Consider the following 17,096-nt stretch of genomic DNA (forward strand, 5'->3'; position numbering starts at 1 on the left):
ATAATTTGGCTGAAAGATTCTGGACTAAGGTGCCTCCCAGGAAGAAGTGGATCTTTCAAATGTTTGTCATCTCCAACCAAACGCAAAGGCTCTCTTCATTCTTCACTCAGTGGGGTCTGTTCTTTCTGTGCTCCCCTTGCTAAAACGAATGAGGCTCCCCCTATCTGTTTTCATCTTCCTAGCATGTTAACCAGTTGCTTTTGCATTTTTTTCTTTAAACCCCTCCCAAAATCAAAATTCATCTCCAATTAGAAGCACTAAACCAGCTATAGAAGCTGCATGTTCTACTCTGCTTCTAATATTCACTTCCATTGTCGTTGAGGCTCCTTCATCACTACATCATGGGCTCCTCACACCTGTCCAAGTTGCAGTCATATCCTTGAGTCCCTGATCACTGTCCAAATCCAGACTGCTATCCAAGGGTGTGACTGATCTGTGATTTGAACTATCTGGGTAACTCTCCCCTTCCCTGTTGCAACATAATTCTGCAATTTACATTTCGGCTCAACAATTTTGAGCTGAATTTCATCAAGAAGCAGACACTTACTCTAGGTGTGAATATTAGTGATCTCTCCAATCTCCACTGCCCCCAATGTGGAATCTGCAAAACATTATGTGCTCTGATATCCATAACAAATCTCAATTTATAGGTTCAATTTGCTAAGTTTTCAAGTTTATTAAAACCTGGTTTCCATTTCTTTGACCAATTAATTTATCTATTAAAAACTTACAAACTTCCACTTAGCATGAGAAAATTAAGTATCTCTTAATGTGTCACAATTCATCACAAGGGATGGAGACAGTTACAGAACCACCTTCCCCTCAGCAGCAGATTCCCACACTGACCCAATTCCCCAGTTTCCATAAGGGGTTCAAGATTCTCTGCTTGATCACAGCATTTCTGCTTTTGCGTTTTTGTGGGTCGTTGCTTGAATGACTGACGTTCAGAGATATTCTTCCATTGGTAGCAATTCTGCCAGCAGTGTACCATGGATGTGTAGAGTTACGAGTACTGAGAGGAAGACTTTCTGGGTGTTGAGATATTATAGTGCAGTGGCTGTGCTATGGGACTAGTAACAGAGAGGCCTGCAGCAATATTATAGCAAAGGTGAAGACCAATCCCACCACACCTTTTAGAGAGTTTAGAGAAATGAATTGCTTTTGAACAACAAACATGTCAGTCTATATCCTCTAAAATAGCAAACCGGTACTTTCAAATGAAAGGTCTTTGACCTGAAATATCAACCCTTTTTCACTTTTCACAGATGCTGCCTGACCTGCTGAGTATCTCTAATATTTTCTGTTTTTATTCAGATTCCAGTATCTGCACTTTTTTATTTGCTTTTCTGGGTCATTTCTGACCTCACCGGCACATGATGTCTGGAATTTTTAATAGAGAAGGAATTGTCCAGCCCTCCCACAATTGTACTGGAATTATAAAGTATAACAAGAACCTGTTTTTTTTTTGGATGGGACAAATGTAGAATATCATTAAAACATCCAATTATGCTTTTTAGCCACCTGATTAAAACATCCTAACATATTTAAATCATATTTTGAATGGTTAATGGAATGGATTGAACAATGGCGTTTAAGAGGCTTTGAGACAGACACAGTAATATGCAGGGAATGGAGAGATATGGATCATGTGCAGGCAAAAGAGACTTAGTTTAATTTGGCATCGTGTTTGGCACAGACATCGTGGGCCAAAGGGCCCGTTCCTGTGCTGTACTGTTCTATGTTCTATATTACTGTGCTGTTTTTAACACTTTCCGACATCTGATTACTTTGGGTATGCAGAAACACATTAAAATCAATAATATTTACTTCCCCTCTTGTCCCTGCGTGAATCCATTCACAAAACGTGATTTAAATCTTAACCCTCTTTCACGGCCGACTCTATAAATCAGGGCTATAAAACTTAGCAGTGATATTACACAGTATGATCTCAAGGGGTTGTGACTGAGTGCTGCGATCGGGCTTTGAACAAGTGGACATTCTCACCTTGCTCTCCTTCTGCTTCCAGTAGTACCGAGCGCCAAACGCTCCGAATAACAGCAATACCGCTACCAGGGCCACCAATATCCCGACCTGCAAATATCGCCCCAGGCGATTATCTTTTTCTTTGGTTGCGAAGATCTACAGATGCACGTCAAAAACAAAAAAAAATCCACTCACTTACGAAGTACTCAAGCATACAGAAAAGCAGGAGTTGACACTGGTACCGGCGCGATAACATAACTTTTCTACATATTAAGAAACTAAACGCAGCAACCCTCCAGCAAAAATAATTTTTAAATTGATTAACAGATCAATATTCTCACATTTGCAGCTAAGACTTGCGCCTCGAGGTTTGGTGTGGTTTTCTCTGCCATCATTTAATAACGTTGGTCGCAGAACTTGAATCACAACTAGTTTCTGAACATCAAGGAACTGAGAGTTTTATTCCCCCAACTCAGAATTTGTGATTCACTTTAAAAGGGGAGTTTCAGACGCTTCCCTTAAAGGCGCCAGCACGCAATTGATACATTGAGTTCGAATTCTTCTGGACACCCAAGCCAGATGAGTTCAATTGACAGAAACATTTAGATTTTATCTGGGAAAATTTTTTTTCATAATTGTCCACAATTGTACAACTATATTTCAATCATAACAGTAGCCACTCACACAGAGCCAACAGCTTGTTTCACCTCAAGAACTGCCCCATTCCCTCGGAAGTTATCAATATCCACCTTTGGCCTGTCCTCTTCTATACCTTGGCTGTAAATCGAGAGGAGCATGTGGTGTCAAATGTGATAGGTTGGGATCTCTGTGAACAGTGGACATCAGAAGACTGGGCCAGCATTGTGATTTGACCTGTTTTCTTTAAGAGTCATAGAGTTGTATCGCACTAAAACAGCCCACCACATCCATACCAACCTTTGTGCCCATCTGCCTGTATTAGGACCATATCTTTCAATGTCTTGCCTATTTATGTGTCTGTCTAAATGCCCTTTAAACACAGTAAACGTAGTAATTGTGTCTGTATTGTGATTGTGTTTTCTCAATGAGCCATTTTTGAAACAAAATTCAATCTGCATTTAGCCAGCACCTAAAAAATATTCAAGAGGAAAAAAAATCCACATTGTGGTGGAACTGGCTGCACAATGGCATATCCTCTGAGGGTTGTGGGAATACATTTGATGCTCGATGCCTTGCTCTGCAGGATTTAAGCCTTGATAATGCTGTTGACGTTATGACATTATCCAATAAATATGATTCATTTTTAGCACATCTGGGGTGAGATGGTGCTGACCAGGGAGATGGAAGACGTTACCTGCTCAGTTGAAGATACAAGTCTCCTGAGCCCTGGTGATAAGAGTATGATACCTTTGACCATCCATCAATGTCGGCGTTAAGGTCTAGAGGTCACAGGTTTAAAATAAGTACTGACATGAGCAAAACTTTTTTTACATGGCGTGTGGTTGGATTCTGGAATGCACTATCAGCAGATGTGGTGTAGGAAGGTTCCATTGTGGAAGAGAGAATGGATAAAAATATGGTGAGGAAAAAAATTGCATGGTTATGGAGAAGGACAAGAGGGCTGGAACTAGTAAGTTGCTCTGGCACAGTATGGATATGGTTACGTGCTGTAACCATTTTATGACTATGATTAATTGGTTGGTCCATGCTCCTGCTTACTGCCCTTTGCATACACCCTTGCTTGCTAGCTTTTGTTTCGCACTGAGGTCAACTGACAACAATGTTGGAGACACAAGAGACTGCAGATGCTGGAATCTGGAGCAAAACAAACCGCTGGAGGAACTTGGCAGGTCAAGCAGCATCCGTGGAGGCATGGGATAGTCGATGGTTCAGGTCAAGGACATGTTGCAGGGTCTCAGCCGGAAACATCAACTATCCATTTGCCTCCACAGATGCTGCTTGATCCGTTAAGTTCCTCCAGTGGTTTGTTTTTTTGCAGCTAATTATGTTCACTTTCAGTCTGTTTTCGAACCCATTAGCACAGATCAGATTCAGCCTTGATTGTTCTCCTGTCAATGAATAGGACAAATCCAGGGTTGTCATGAAAAGGGTTAACACATCTCAGTCTTGCACATTGAATTATGTCCAGCCTCATGGATGAAAGTGGTTTCTCCCTGCCAGTTGGAAAGGTATTATGTGAAATGAGTTTAATCTTCTCAGATTTCCTGGTGTCACAGCCCACGGCAAACTACTGCTCCTAACTCAGCATAAACTGGCAATCACTGAACAGTCAGAAGGATGATTGGTGTGGGCAATTGAACAATTTACACTGAAGTAGTAAAAAAAAAACATTCTCTTTCAAAGCTGGACCTAAGCCACAATGTGCCGAGTTCTGTTGGCTGTGGTTGATGGGTTTGAAAAGAACTGCTTCTGTTGAGCAGTTTCTTTACAAGTAAGTCCTGGACTCACACCAATCCACTCAAGTCTGGAACTTATTGAATGACAGATGGTGCCTCATCTATCACTTCACTCTTCCACTCCTCACAAGACCATGTGGAGTCCAATGGTGGAGCTCAATCTTTTGGGATACCCCCACATTTACATTGGGGATGCCACCTCTCCATGCTGTACAAGTCTCTACACTCATCGTAGTTAGGATTCTTGGTCTGGCGAAGGGAGAAGTTGAGCATTGTTTTCAAATTAATTTCCTTTAATACTTGGTTTATTTTTCAAATTATTTCCATCACTTCTAACAGTTGAAAATGCCTTGCAATAACAGGTTGACAAACTGTTTCAAAGCCTCGTTTTGAGAGGAAATAAAGCTCTGTCCTCATCCTTGTCAAGGTTATCACAGCATTTTGTGATCCCCTATGGCTCGATCACCTTTCTGACCTCTAATGCTTTCACAGGTGTCTCTGGGATGTGGAAGGTTAGCTGTTCAGTCCTCTGAATCTGGCACAGACACATATGGTTGAATTACTGAGACTTGGTGTGGCAGGTTGGGTTCAAAAGATCCAGTGCAGTATTCAATGTTACAATTACATCTGGTTCTGTACTTTGTGTGGGAAAGACTAGTGTTGACAAATGAGAATTTTTTTTTTAGCACGAACAATTAGCTGAGCATAAAGTGTACTCCAATTTTTAATTCATATAAAACTCAGAGTGACTAAAAGCTTCTAAATTCTGCTGAAATTACTTTGTTTTCCTTTGTTGGAAGGCAGCTTTTAATACTGCACAGAAGTTACTTTGCTGGGAGCTCAGCCACATTGTACTTGGCTAAGTTCAGCTCATAAATAGAATTGCACACAAAGTTGGCCCCTGTAGGTATTCCTTTTCTGGACAAGCACCATAAAGGCATTTCCCTGCCTCCATTCCTGGTCAACCAGGGTGAGCTTAATATAAGCGGAAAATGCTGGAAACTCTCAGCAGTCCAGGTTGCATCTGTGAGAAGAGGAATAAGATTGACATTTCAGGTCAAAGATCATCAGAACTGAGAAAGCGCGTAGGATTAATTTGCAGGGAGATTTAGATAGGAACAAAAGAGAATGTTATTCTCTGATGTCCCTAGTCAACTCGTCCATCTCCATCTCTACCAACCTTTCTCCTTCTCATGGTACTTTCGCATACAAATGCAGGAGATGCAACATCTTCTTTTACTTTGTCCCTTCCCACCCTCCAGAGACCTAAACAGTTCTTTCATGTGAAGCACCAATTCAGTCACACGTCTTTCAATCCAGTGTTCATAATGTGGCCACCTCTGCATTGGAGAATCCAGATGCAGATTGGGTGACTGATCTACAAAGCCCTCCATTCAGTCTGCAGGAATGATTCAATTGCCTGTCACTTTAATTTTCCACGCCACACCCACTCTGACCTATCTGTCGGTAGCTTTGCAGTGTTCCATTGAGGCCAAACAGATGCTTCAGGAACAATACCTCATAATCGATCTGGGCAGATTGCAGCCTTCAGGACCCTATATCAAATTCAACAATTTCAGTTAACTTGCTCTTTCTGTCTGTATCAGAACTGGCTAGCTCTGCTGTAGTTGTCCATCTGCAATGTTAACTAAGTTTTTCTCTCCACAGAGACAGTCTTTGATCTGCTGGGTATTTCCAGAATTGTCACTTTGGTCTGAGCACTCAGCAACAGCTCTGACCAAATTTCACAGTGTTAACATGCCTCAATGTTTGTGTTCTCCCTCTCCAACTGCTCTTATTAATCTATCTTCAGCCAGCTCCTTAAGCAGTGGAATGACTTTGGCAACCTTGGCCTTGTCCTATCAGAGATATTCCCTTTGTCCTATCTACCCCAACTTATCTGCAATTTAAAAATAACTCATTTCCTTTCTCTTTCAGTTCTTACCAATGGTTTTCAACCTGAAATGTTGACCCTATTTCCACAGGTACAACACGATCTGCTGAATTCTTCCACCATTTTCTGTTTTTATTTCGCCTTTCCAGCATCTGCAGATTTTTGACTTTCAGTGATGGGTTTAGTCCTTCATGGAAGCCCACCAGTTTAGAAACAGAAGAGTGACAGAAGTAGAAAACAAAATATAATGATTTCACATTCCAAGGCTGGTTGAGGGGCAAGGCTAGGGAATAGACCTCAAATTTGTGGGCACACTGCCCACAATTTCTACCTATTTTACTAGTATTATAGAGAAGGACACCATTCAACTCACATGCATAAAAGGGCCATCCACTTGGTCCCATTGTCCTGCTTTTCCCTCTATACGTTCAAATTTTTTGTTTTAGATATATTAACCAGCTTTGTAGGTATTGTGGGTTCTCTTTTCAATAGTGTTTCTGGTAGACCCATTCCATTCAACCACAATTCTCTGTATTAGATTCTTCTAACCTCTTTTTTGCTGCAAATCTTAAACTTATGCCCTATGGTTCCCTATCTATATATCACTAGAAATAGCTTTCATCCATTTGACATAATAAAAACCTTTCATAATTTTGAATAGGTTTTAAATCTTCTTCAGCTTTTTCAATTAGAGTTATACAACCTCTCTGGCACTGAGCCTTTAAAAGTATAGACTTCTCATTTCTTTAACTTGTTAGTTGGAAATTTAAAGATTATTTTTCTCTCTGAATTCATTTTTCCATTTCTCTTTCCATTCTACTTGCTGTACCTAACTTGACACTGAATTTGTCACTCTCACTAACATTTCCTGGTTCACATTCTGCACTGTTTATTAACAATTCTTCAGCTTGATTGGTTAAGGAAACTCATAATTGCTTAACCTGTCCACATACATCACAAATGCCTTGTAGATGCTGTTGCACTGTTCCAAACTCCAAGTGACTTTGAGTGCAAAGTCTTAAGGAAATTAAACAGGCAAGAAGCAAATTTACTGAACAGTGGGTTTTGCTGTCCAGTGGAAATTCTGTCCAATTTCTGTTCTTTGTAGAGAAAACATGGATGATTTTTGAATCCAACCATCTACAATGTGTGTGTAGCATATTTAATAAAAATAGAGTTGACTAATATTTAAAAGGTACAAAGCAGAAGTGAAAATAAAAAACAAAATTGAAGAAATAAATCAGAAAATAGGAATGTGAAATCCAGACAGGCAATGCAACAATATAAAATATTTATTTAAAATGGAGGATTTAAAGACAAATTGATACTGAATATATGATTTCAGGATATCCTTATTCCTGTAATGCCAAGAGATATTTGTATAGGAACTAAATAATTACCTACTGACATGTATGTAGTAAGGTTTGGGGCACTGTACCACCTAAAAGTTCAGTATCATCATTTATTGATGAGCACTGAACTAAACTAACAATTGATATTTGTGATGAGAAGATTTCCTACAAGTGAGAGTCCACAGCAAATTGTAACCATGACAAAAAGCTCTCGGTCTTGAATTAAATTGATCCTTTGTGACTTGACTGAGATCATAACAATAGACCCCAAAATATCCAGCATCTTCAATGGCATATTGCCCTTTTGAAGTGCTGTCTGGTAAGCTGATGAACAGGCATTGGCTCATGATAAATGGATGTTCATTTTATCTCAGCACCTGAACAAATGCCTTTCACAGAAATATTCAGCCACTTCTGCCCTTTGTTTCCCTTGACCTGGTGGATGCTGTCGAAAGTGATATTTTCTCTGATGAGCAGTTACACAGCGGTTAACTCTCCATCTCGAAAGGCGAGCCATGACTGAATCACAACAGACCAATATAACAGAATAGGAAGTGGGTGGACAGATGTTGTGTTATCTTCAGCACTGAGAAGATCAACTCAATAACTCTGTCAAGAAAGATTGAGTATAATACTGAACACCTATCTCTGCTCTATAAACACTCCTCTGCTTCCACATTCAACTTCTCAGCTTCATAATCACATCTGATCTTTGTTAGCCTAAACAAGCGTTCAAAGTTGTTTGAAAATTGACGGAAAGCTTTAAAGAAATATTTATTTTTGAGTTATGTGCACTGTTGGTGAGTCTAGGAAACTCTCATCCCTAAATGATCTGAAGGTGTAAAGGATCTGCCACGTAGTGAGTGACAGGAGTCGTGTATATGGGAACTACTACACAAGGCAGATTCCCTTCCCTAATAATCCAACAGCTTTTATTGTCATTTGCCAATGTATTTCATTGTTGATAGTTCTCTTTGGATCCAAATCATTATGCTACCAAATTGTAAAATACATTTGGATTTAAAACAGAAGAGCCTGAAACTAGTCACACCAGGCCAGGAGTTTTGTTTGATTACTATGGAATCCAACCTGGCCTTGCACATCCTTTATTAGGTCAAATCTGGCACAAGATATGAGATTTAATTGACTTCAATGTGACTTCACAAGAGTTATAGAGTTATACAGCATGGGAACAGTCCTTTCAGCCTAACTGGTCCATGCTGACCAAAATGCCCATCCAAGCTAGTCCAGTTTGCCAGTGTTTGGCCCATAACCTTCTAAACTTTTCCTATCCGTGTACCTGTCCAAATGTCACTTAAAAGTTGTTATTGCACCTGCCTCAACCACTTCCTCTGGCAGCTTATTCACATACATATCACCCTCTGTGTGGGGGAAAATGTTACCCCTCAAGTTCCTATTATATTTCCCCCTCTTACCTTAAGCCTATGCCATCTAGTTCTTGATTCCTCAACCCTGGGAAAAAGACTGAGGGCATTCACCCTATCTATGTCCCTCATGTTTTCATATACCTCTATAAGGTCACCTCTCAGTTTCCTATGCTCCAAGGAAAAAAGTCTAAGCCTGTCCAACAGATTTGTAGATCTACAGTTTTGAAGGCAAAAGGAAAGTTGGGATTTCTTTAAATAACAAATAATCTGCAGGAAGAATTCAGCAGGTCGAGCAGCATCTATGGGAGGAAAGGAATTGTCGACGTTTCAGGTTGAAACGAAGCTACTGCAGGACCTGATGGAGGGTTTCGACCCAAAACATCGACAACTCCCTTCCTTGCACAGATTCTGCTCATCCTGCTGAGTTCTTCCAGCAGATTGATCATTGCTCCATATTCCAGCATCTGCAGTCTCTCGTGTCTTCATGGGATTTCTGTAAGATTTTATTTTTAAGATATTTTAACTTGTTTATAAGCGGTTAATAGGTTGTTAATTTATTGTTTTTATATTTTAAACAATCGTAACAATTTTTTAAAAGTGTTTAGTTCAGTCTTAATAGATTGTGAATGTCTGTGAATATCAGAAACACTTCAAAACTAATAAAAGCACTTAAAGGTTTCACAGCGAGAAAAGCCTGCCTCCAGCTTTGCTGGATGTCAAAGACAAGGATTCCTATGTGCTTCACTGGGTAAATACTGATCATGCTGCTAGGCCACAGGATTGGAGGGACAATGAAGTAGGCCCTCCCCATCTGGCCCAGGCAGATGCAAAGTTAGGTGTACTGTAAGCTGTGATTCCAGGTGGCAGGTCTGTTTTATCTGTATCTAGTTCAATATTTTCAAGCATATATGCATTACAAATGCTTATATTTTGATTTTTCCCTTGTTCCCTTCTTGTAGGAATGCATTCTTTCCTTGCTAGGGTCTTGTTACTCAGTTGAGTGTGTTCTTTCTTCGCACCCAAAGATCTCTTCAGATTCAAGACTTTGAGAATGAACCTCTTACGACAGGAATATCTTTTCTCTCTCAGTGTGACTCTTTTCTCTCTCAATGCCACACATTCAAAAGGAGGTAGAGGCCAGCAATCAGGAATGGAAAACTTGGACAATTTCTTTCCTCTCTGACCCTGAGGCAAAAAAGACAACTGCACCATTTTCACTATGTTGATACTGAGATTGGTGAACAATATAGGTGAGGGATCAAATTGTTGCCATTCTAGTTTAGAAGTCTCAGCCCCTAACTGCCTCAGCTCACAGCCATTGGTGTGTTCCAATTAACATTTGCTTTGACTGTTTTAGGACCAATGAAACAAGTTAGTGGTCTGAGCAGTGTCTGAGTAAGTTATTTTACAATAAATGAAAACAACCCTTATTGATGGTGATAAATAGAACTGACTCTCATAAATCAATATGGGAAATTTGGACCTTTAGTAATCCATGTAGTTAAGTGAGATATATACACTTCATAACTAAATCTGATGGCATTTATGATTAAAATAATCTCTCTCTCTATTTGTCTGAGGTGCCATAAATGACATTGATTGTAAATGCAAACAAGATGTTCTAATACAATGTACTCCCTGATGGAAGTACTAAATGCATTGAATTTGATTTCATCATGGTAATAATTTCATTTCTATTCAGAGTATGATTTGCACAAAAAAATAACCGCCTAAGTGCAATTGATGTAATGATTGCGATTGATTTAATTTACACAATCACTTATCGAAGAACAAGATGTAGATTCTAATAGGGTGTATTGCACCTTAAGGCACTGGGAAGATATCACCAACACTGTGTCCACAAAGTCCTCCAAATTCACTGGAAGGATAAATGAACCATTGTCAGTGTCCTCTCCCAGGCCATCATCCCCTCCACTGAGGCCCTAGTTGCACTCAATTGGCTCTGTAGGGCAGGCATGTTGTTTGCTTGCCCAGCGTGAGACCCTTGATTCAGATGAGCTATTCTGAATTCAATCATGGAAAAAGATTGACTAGATGAGTGAAAGAAACTATTCAAGGATGTGCTCAAAGATTCCTGAAAAATAAATGCAACGTTCCCACCAACTCCTGAAAATCTCTGACCCATGACCACTCAAAGTGGAGATGGAGTATTCAGGATGGTATTGAGAACCTTGAGGCCATGCATTGGGACCCTGCGTAAATGGTAGAAGGAGAGGATCACCTTGCAGAGGATCACCTCACAAATCCCCCTCACCCATCTTGTCAGCACCTCTTGACCCATTCTATGGAAGAATGTGTGGTTTGCACATTGGCCTCATTGGTCACCACAGTATCTATAAAAGCAGAATGGACCCAAGGCATCCTTGATCCTGAGGGACTGTTTCAGAAGAAGAATTGGGCTGGAAAATTTGAATGCCTCAAAAGGGTGCTGCAGTGGGAGTGATATTGATGGTTTATTATTTTGGCTGCAGCCTTCAATTGAATATTTTCTTAAACAAAGACAGGTTGTCTGGTAGTCCGGGTTTGGAACTGATCAGGAAATCTGGCAGCTTTGGGCCCCATCTGGCTTGCACAGTGGCCAGGGAGGTGGAAGAGCCATTGAGCTACCTGGTGTAATAGTTGAGAGTTGAGATATCAAGGGATGGGTGTGGGAGAAGGTGGATGAAGTGTCTAAAAAGGGAACATGCTGAGGACTGGGCCTAGGATGAAGTAAATTGAGGTACAATTGGAAATTGAGGCTTTTGTTGGTCATTGGTAGTCAAGGACTGGGACTTGGGGGATTGGTGGTGTGGATGGGGAGAGTGGTGGGTATCGATGCACAAGGAACAACCTTTCCTACACAACAAGAAAAGAATAGAATTTCTGGGCAACCATGCTTTACGCCACTTGGTGGTGCAGATGCGGACCGAGAGAGAATGAAGAAGGCTTGTCAATCACAATGGACAATCAGATGTAAATGGGAGGGGAGATATAAGAACACAGAAAAGGGAGAGAAAAAAATGCAAAGCTGTATTGTGGTTGGTGAACATCTGAAGAAGAGTGCCAGAAATACGCAGGAGGTCAGGTGGTATCTATGGAAAGAGTAAAACTGTGTTAATAGAGTTATACAGCATGGAAACAGGCTCTTTGGCCCAACTCGTCCATGCCGACTGTGTTGCCCAGCAAGCTAGTCCCACCTGCCCTCATTTGGCCCATAGCTCTCTAAACGCCTCCTAAACATGTACTTATCTAGATGGCTTTTAAATGTTGCTAACACACCTGCCTCAACCACTATTTCTGGCAGCTCATTCCAAATAAGCACCACCCTTTGTGTGAAGAAGCTGCTCCTGATGTCCCTTTTAAATCTCTCACCTCTGATCTTAAACCTCTGCCCTCTTGTTTTTAGCACCCTCTCCCTGAGAAAAAGACAATGTGCTTTCACTCTTCTATGCCCCTCACGATCTTGTATACATCTATCAGGTCACCCCTCGATCTCCTACGTTCTAGGGAATAAAATCCTAGTCTACACAACCTCTCCTTGTAACTCAGGCCCCCAAGTCCAGGCAACATCCTGGCAAATCTTTTCTGCACTCTTTTAGTTTAATAACATCTTTCCTATAATAGGGTGACCAAAACTGTACACAATACTCCAAGGGTGGTCTCAACAACATCTTATATAACTGAATCATAACTTCCCAACTCCTATACTCAATGCCCTGACTGATGAAGGCCAGTGTGTCGAACGCCTTCTTCACCACCCTATCTACCTGTGACGTCTCTTTCAGTGAACTATGCATTTGCACTCCTAGGTCCCTCTGTTCCATAACACTTCCCAGGGCCCTTCCTTCACTGTATAAATCCTACCGTGGTGTGGTCTCCCAAAATGCAATACCTCAGATTAATCTGGACTGAAAGCCATTTGCCAATCCTCAGCCTACATACCAAGCTGATCAAGATCCCCATGTAATTTTCCATAACCTTCTACACTATCTACAACACCACTTATTTTGGTATCACCTGCAAACCTACTAACCATGCCTTGTACATTCACATCCAAATCATTTATTTAAATTACAAACAACAAAGGTCCCAGCACCGATCCCTGTGGCACACCACTAGACACAGGCCTTCAGTTTGAGAAACAACCCCCAACTAGCATCCTCTGCTTCCAACCACTGAGCCAATTATGAATCCAATCCGCTATCACCCCCTGGATCACATCCAATCTAACCTTCTAGACAAGCCTGCCATGAAGGACCTTGCCAAAGGCCTTGCTGAGGTCCATAAAGACAACATTCACCGCCCTACCCTCATCTACCCTCTTGGTTACCACCTTGAAGAACTCCAAGAGATTTGTCAGACACAATTTCCCACACACAAAGCCGCGCTGACTGTCTCGAACCAGACCCTGTTTCTCCAAATGTTGGTAGATCCTGTCCCTCAGTATCCCTTCCAGCAATTTATCCACCACCAACATCAGACTCACCGACCTGTAGTTTCCTGGCTTGTTTTGCTCCCCTTTTTGAACAACGGCATCACATTAGCCACTCTCCAATCCTTCAGAACCTGACCTGTGGCCAGAGATGAAGCAAAAATCTCTGCAAGGACCTCTGCAATTTCTTCCCTCGCTTCCCACAAGGTCTGAGAATGCACCAGGTCAGGTCCTGAGGATTTATCCACCTCAATGCACTTTAATACAAGAAAAAGGAGGCATACACTGCACATAAGCAGTTGGGAACTAGTGAATCTCTTAATAACCACAAGAGTGGCCTCACTCTGCCTCTGCTCCATCCCCACTCTATCCCCTCTCCTCACCACTCTGATACTTTGATACCTGTGATACTTTTATCAAAGCCTTCCAGGATATCTGGATAAATTATATCTGCCACATTATTCTCCACTCTCCCTCATCAAAGAATATAAGGCTTGCCTTCCTAACATTTCTGCTGATGGTTATTAGATTTCTTTGTGCAGTTGTTTTCTGTTAGCTTCTTTAGTAAGGACTGCACTCTATTTCCTGCTACCAGTGTTATAGTATCTCATCTGGAGTTCTCTGAATGTTTTATTCTTAAATAGGTTTAACTTTAACTTCCTTCCTTTTTACACCTTTTCATAATGATTAAATATATAATATTGTTTCTAGTATTATTTTCCTAGATCCTTTTAAAACACAGCAATATTTTTTATATGGAACAGAGTCTTTATCCACTCTAAATCTGATTAGTTTATTGGAGGGCTGATCTCTGAATTGGATTTCATTTCAGAATAAGGTAATGGAAATCAATGGTCCATATCTTGCAGAGGTTTGCCAGAACTGCAGGGATTACTGGATCCCTGTGGGAATGCTGAAGTCCTGAACCTACTCGCTCCATACAGGCTTTCCCAGCTGTCTCTGATGCTTGACTTCCAATGGAGTCCAGGGGTGGAATAGTAACCTGCGTTCTTATTTATTTAGATTTTGCATGTATTTTTATTTTATTTATTTTAAATATTCATTAATGAGTTTGTAGATTGTGTATATCATTTTAATAGTTTTTAATTATTCCTGTATTTGAGGGACATTCGGAAATATTGAAAGACTGACAGCTTTGACAGGTGGCAGACTGTGGGGTTGGGCTTTGCGATTTCTCAAGGAGTTTCAAGGGTGGGGCATTGTGGCCACATCACTGGTTACATTATTTACGGCAGTGCCACCAGTCTGGACCTCGCCTCTCAACCCCAGGACCATGTGACTAGTGAGGTAGGCCTTCTGGACCTGAAGAGGAAACGCCGAGGATTGAGGAATGTGGGCAGGGAGTGGGGCTCACTTTGGAAAACCTAGGCCAATGTTGCAATGAAGTAATTTCTGACTCATTTTCCAATATCATGCCTTGCTGATTTGCTTCCTTGATAATTATTGAAAGAAAGTAAATATTTAATATTTCTATCATTTCACACTTGTTAAATGAGATTTTCTTCTCACCATCTCAATGGCCTTATTCCCAGACTGAATTTCCATCTTTTATTTCACATGCCTATTGTATATTTCACTTGATTATTCTCTATTCCTTGAATTTTACAGCTGCTCTTTTGTCTCTTTTTTTCACTTCTTTCCTAATCTCTTTAAATTCTCTTAGTTATACACTCCTTTGTTCTCCAAATACTTAATGTATGTTGTTTTCTTTAACCCTCAGTCTTTCTCTTCTACCTGTAGTCATCCTAGTGCCTCACTGCCATCCAGTTTGTTTTTATTTTCTAGAAAAATACTTTTTTCCTGCACTTGTCTCGAACATCATTTTGAATAGTTCCTGTTGTAGTTCCACATCATTGCTTCCATTATATCTGTCCATTTTATTTTTCCCAAATTCTATTCTCGATCTCTCAAAATCACCTTTTTCTATTACCTATTCTTGTCATATTTCTGAACTTCTCAATTATTATCTCAAAACACATTACCTGATGCCCAGATTTACGTTTACTTCTCTTTTCTGCTCTGGTTCATTTCATATTTCCAGCTTCATTTGCCAATTGTCCTTCATCAGGCTTCTTGCTGACTACGTTAGAAAGGAGGCCTTTGTGTACTTTCAGAATACCATTTCTTTATACCCCTCATCCACTTATTCGAGCCAATTAATTCTGGAGTAGTTTATTACCCCAGGATTATTGCACAATACTCATTTTCTAATTTGCTTGCACATTTCTTTTCCAAACTCACTTTCACTTTTAAATGGTCTTTAGGCAACTCCTGTTTGTGTGATTGATCTTTTATCTTATCACTATCCACACATATTCTAATTACTACATTATCCCTCTTTATACGGTCTCCAATAACTGCACTATCTTCCTTTCTATGTTATTTTTAAATATTGCATACCCTGCAAAGTTTAATTGTCAGCTCTGATGCTCTTATTTTTGTCTGGTTCCTTGCCATGTATTATTGCCTGTTTCCCTCTTTGTTATACAAACATTGTCGTGCTTATGGAATCATTGAATTATAGAATCGTATAACATTGAAACAGGCCATTCAGCCCAACCAGACCAATGGGCAACCTTCCGTATTAATCCCACATCCAACAGTTGATCCATAGCCCTATATGCCTAAGCGATTCAAGTGCTCATCTAGGCACTTCTTCGATGTTTTCAGTGACCCAAGTCAACCTCTCTCTCAGGCAGTGCATTCCACTCACCACTCTCTGGGTGAAGAAGGTCCCCCTCAGATCCCCTCTATATCTTTTCCACCTTACCCTTAATCTACCCTGAATTTATCTATTTCTGATATGGGGAAATATTTCCTGCAGTCTCCCCTATCTATGTCCCACATAATTTTATATACCTCAGTCATGTCCCCTCTTAGCATCCTCTACTCCAGGGAGAAACTGAACTGCTTCAAACCAGGCAACATCCTGGTGAATCTCCTCTGAACCCCCTCCAGCGCCATCTATACCTTCATGACTAGGACTGCACACAGCACGCCAGCTGGGATCTGACTAAGATTTTATAAAGTTGGAGCATAACCTCCTTACTTCTGTGTTCACTGCCCCAACTAATGAAGACCAGTATCCCATACTCCTTCCTAACTATGATATCTACTTGTGTGGCTACCTTCAATGATCTGTGGGCTTATACTCCAAGGTGCCTCTGTTCCTCAATACTCCCTACTGTTCATGGTGTATGTCCTAGCCTCTTTTGTGCTCCCAAAATGCATTACCTCACACTTGTCTGGATTAAACTCCATCTGCCATTTTTCAGCCCATCTTATCAACACATCGATATTTCTCTGCAACCTAAGACTACCTTCCACACTATAAACAATTCTGCCAATCTTTGTGTCATCTGCAGACTTGCTAATCTTGCCTCTCACATCCACATCCAAATCATTCAAGTACTGTATGTTACATACAACAGAGCTCCCGGAACCGATCCTTGTTAGACACCACCTGTCACAGACATCTAATTACAGAAACAGCCCTCTGCCATCACCATCTATTTCCTATTGCCAAGCCGATTTTGGATCCGGCCACACATTCATCTGACCTATCTGTCTGTTCCTATACTCAATAGTTCATGGCACCAGCAGCAATCCAGAGATGACAATCTTTGAGGT

General features: G+C 40.7%; 1 protein-coding gene across 1 annotated transcript in view; it reads right to left on the reverse strand.

Annotated features, from left to right (window-relative positions):
- The window catches only part of tnmd (tenomodulin), a 107,460-nt gene extending 104,995 nt beyond the window's left edge, over positions 1 to 2,465 (reverse strand). The window contains exons 1-2 of the mRNA XM_052022026.1: positions 2,325 to 2,465; positions 2,005 to 2,139 (exon numbers count right to left, since the gene is read on the reverse strand). Coding sequence (XP_051877986.1) covers positions 2,005 to 2,139; positions 2,325 to 2,378 — 189 coding nt within the window. The 5' untranslated portion in view covers positions 2,379 to 2,465. The remainder of the gene's footprint in view (positions 1 to 2,004; positions 2,140 to 2,324) is intronic.
- Between the last annotated feature and the right edge of the window lie 14,631 nt (positions 2,466 to 17,096).

This window comes from Pristis pectinata, chromosome 8, assembly GCF_009764475.1.
Source record: "Pristis pectinata isolate sPriPec2 chromosome 8, sPriPec2.1.pri, whole genome shotgun sequence".
NCBI classification, from domain to species: Eukaryota; Metazoa; Chordata; class Chondrichthyes; order Rhinopristiformes; family Pristidae; genus Pristis; species Pristis pectinata.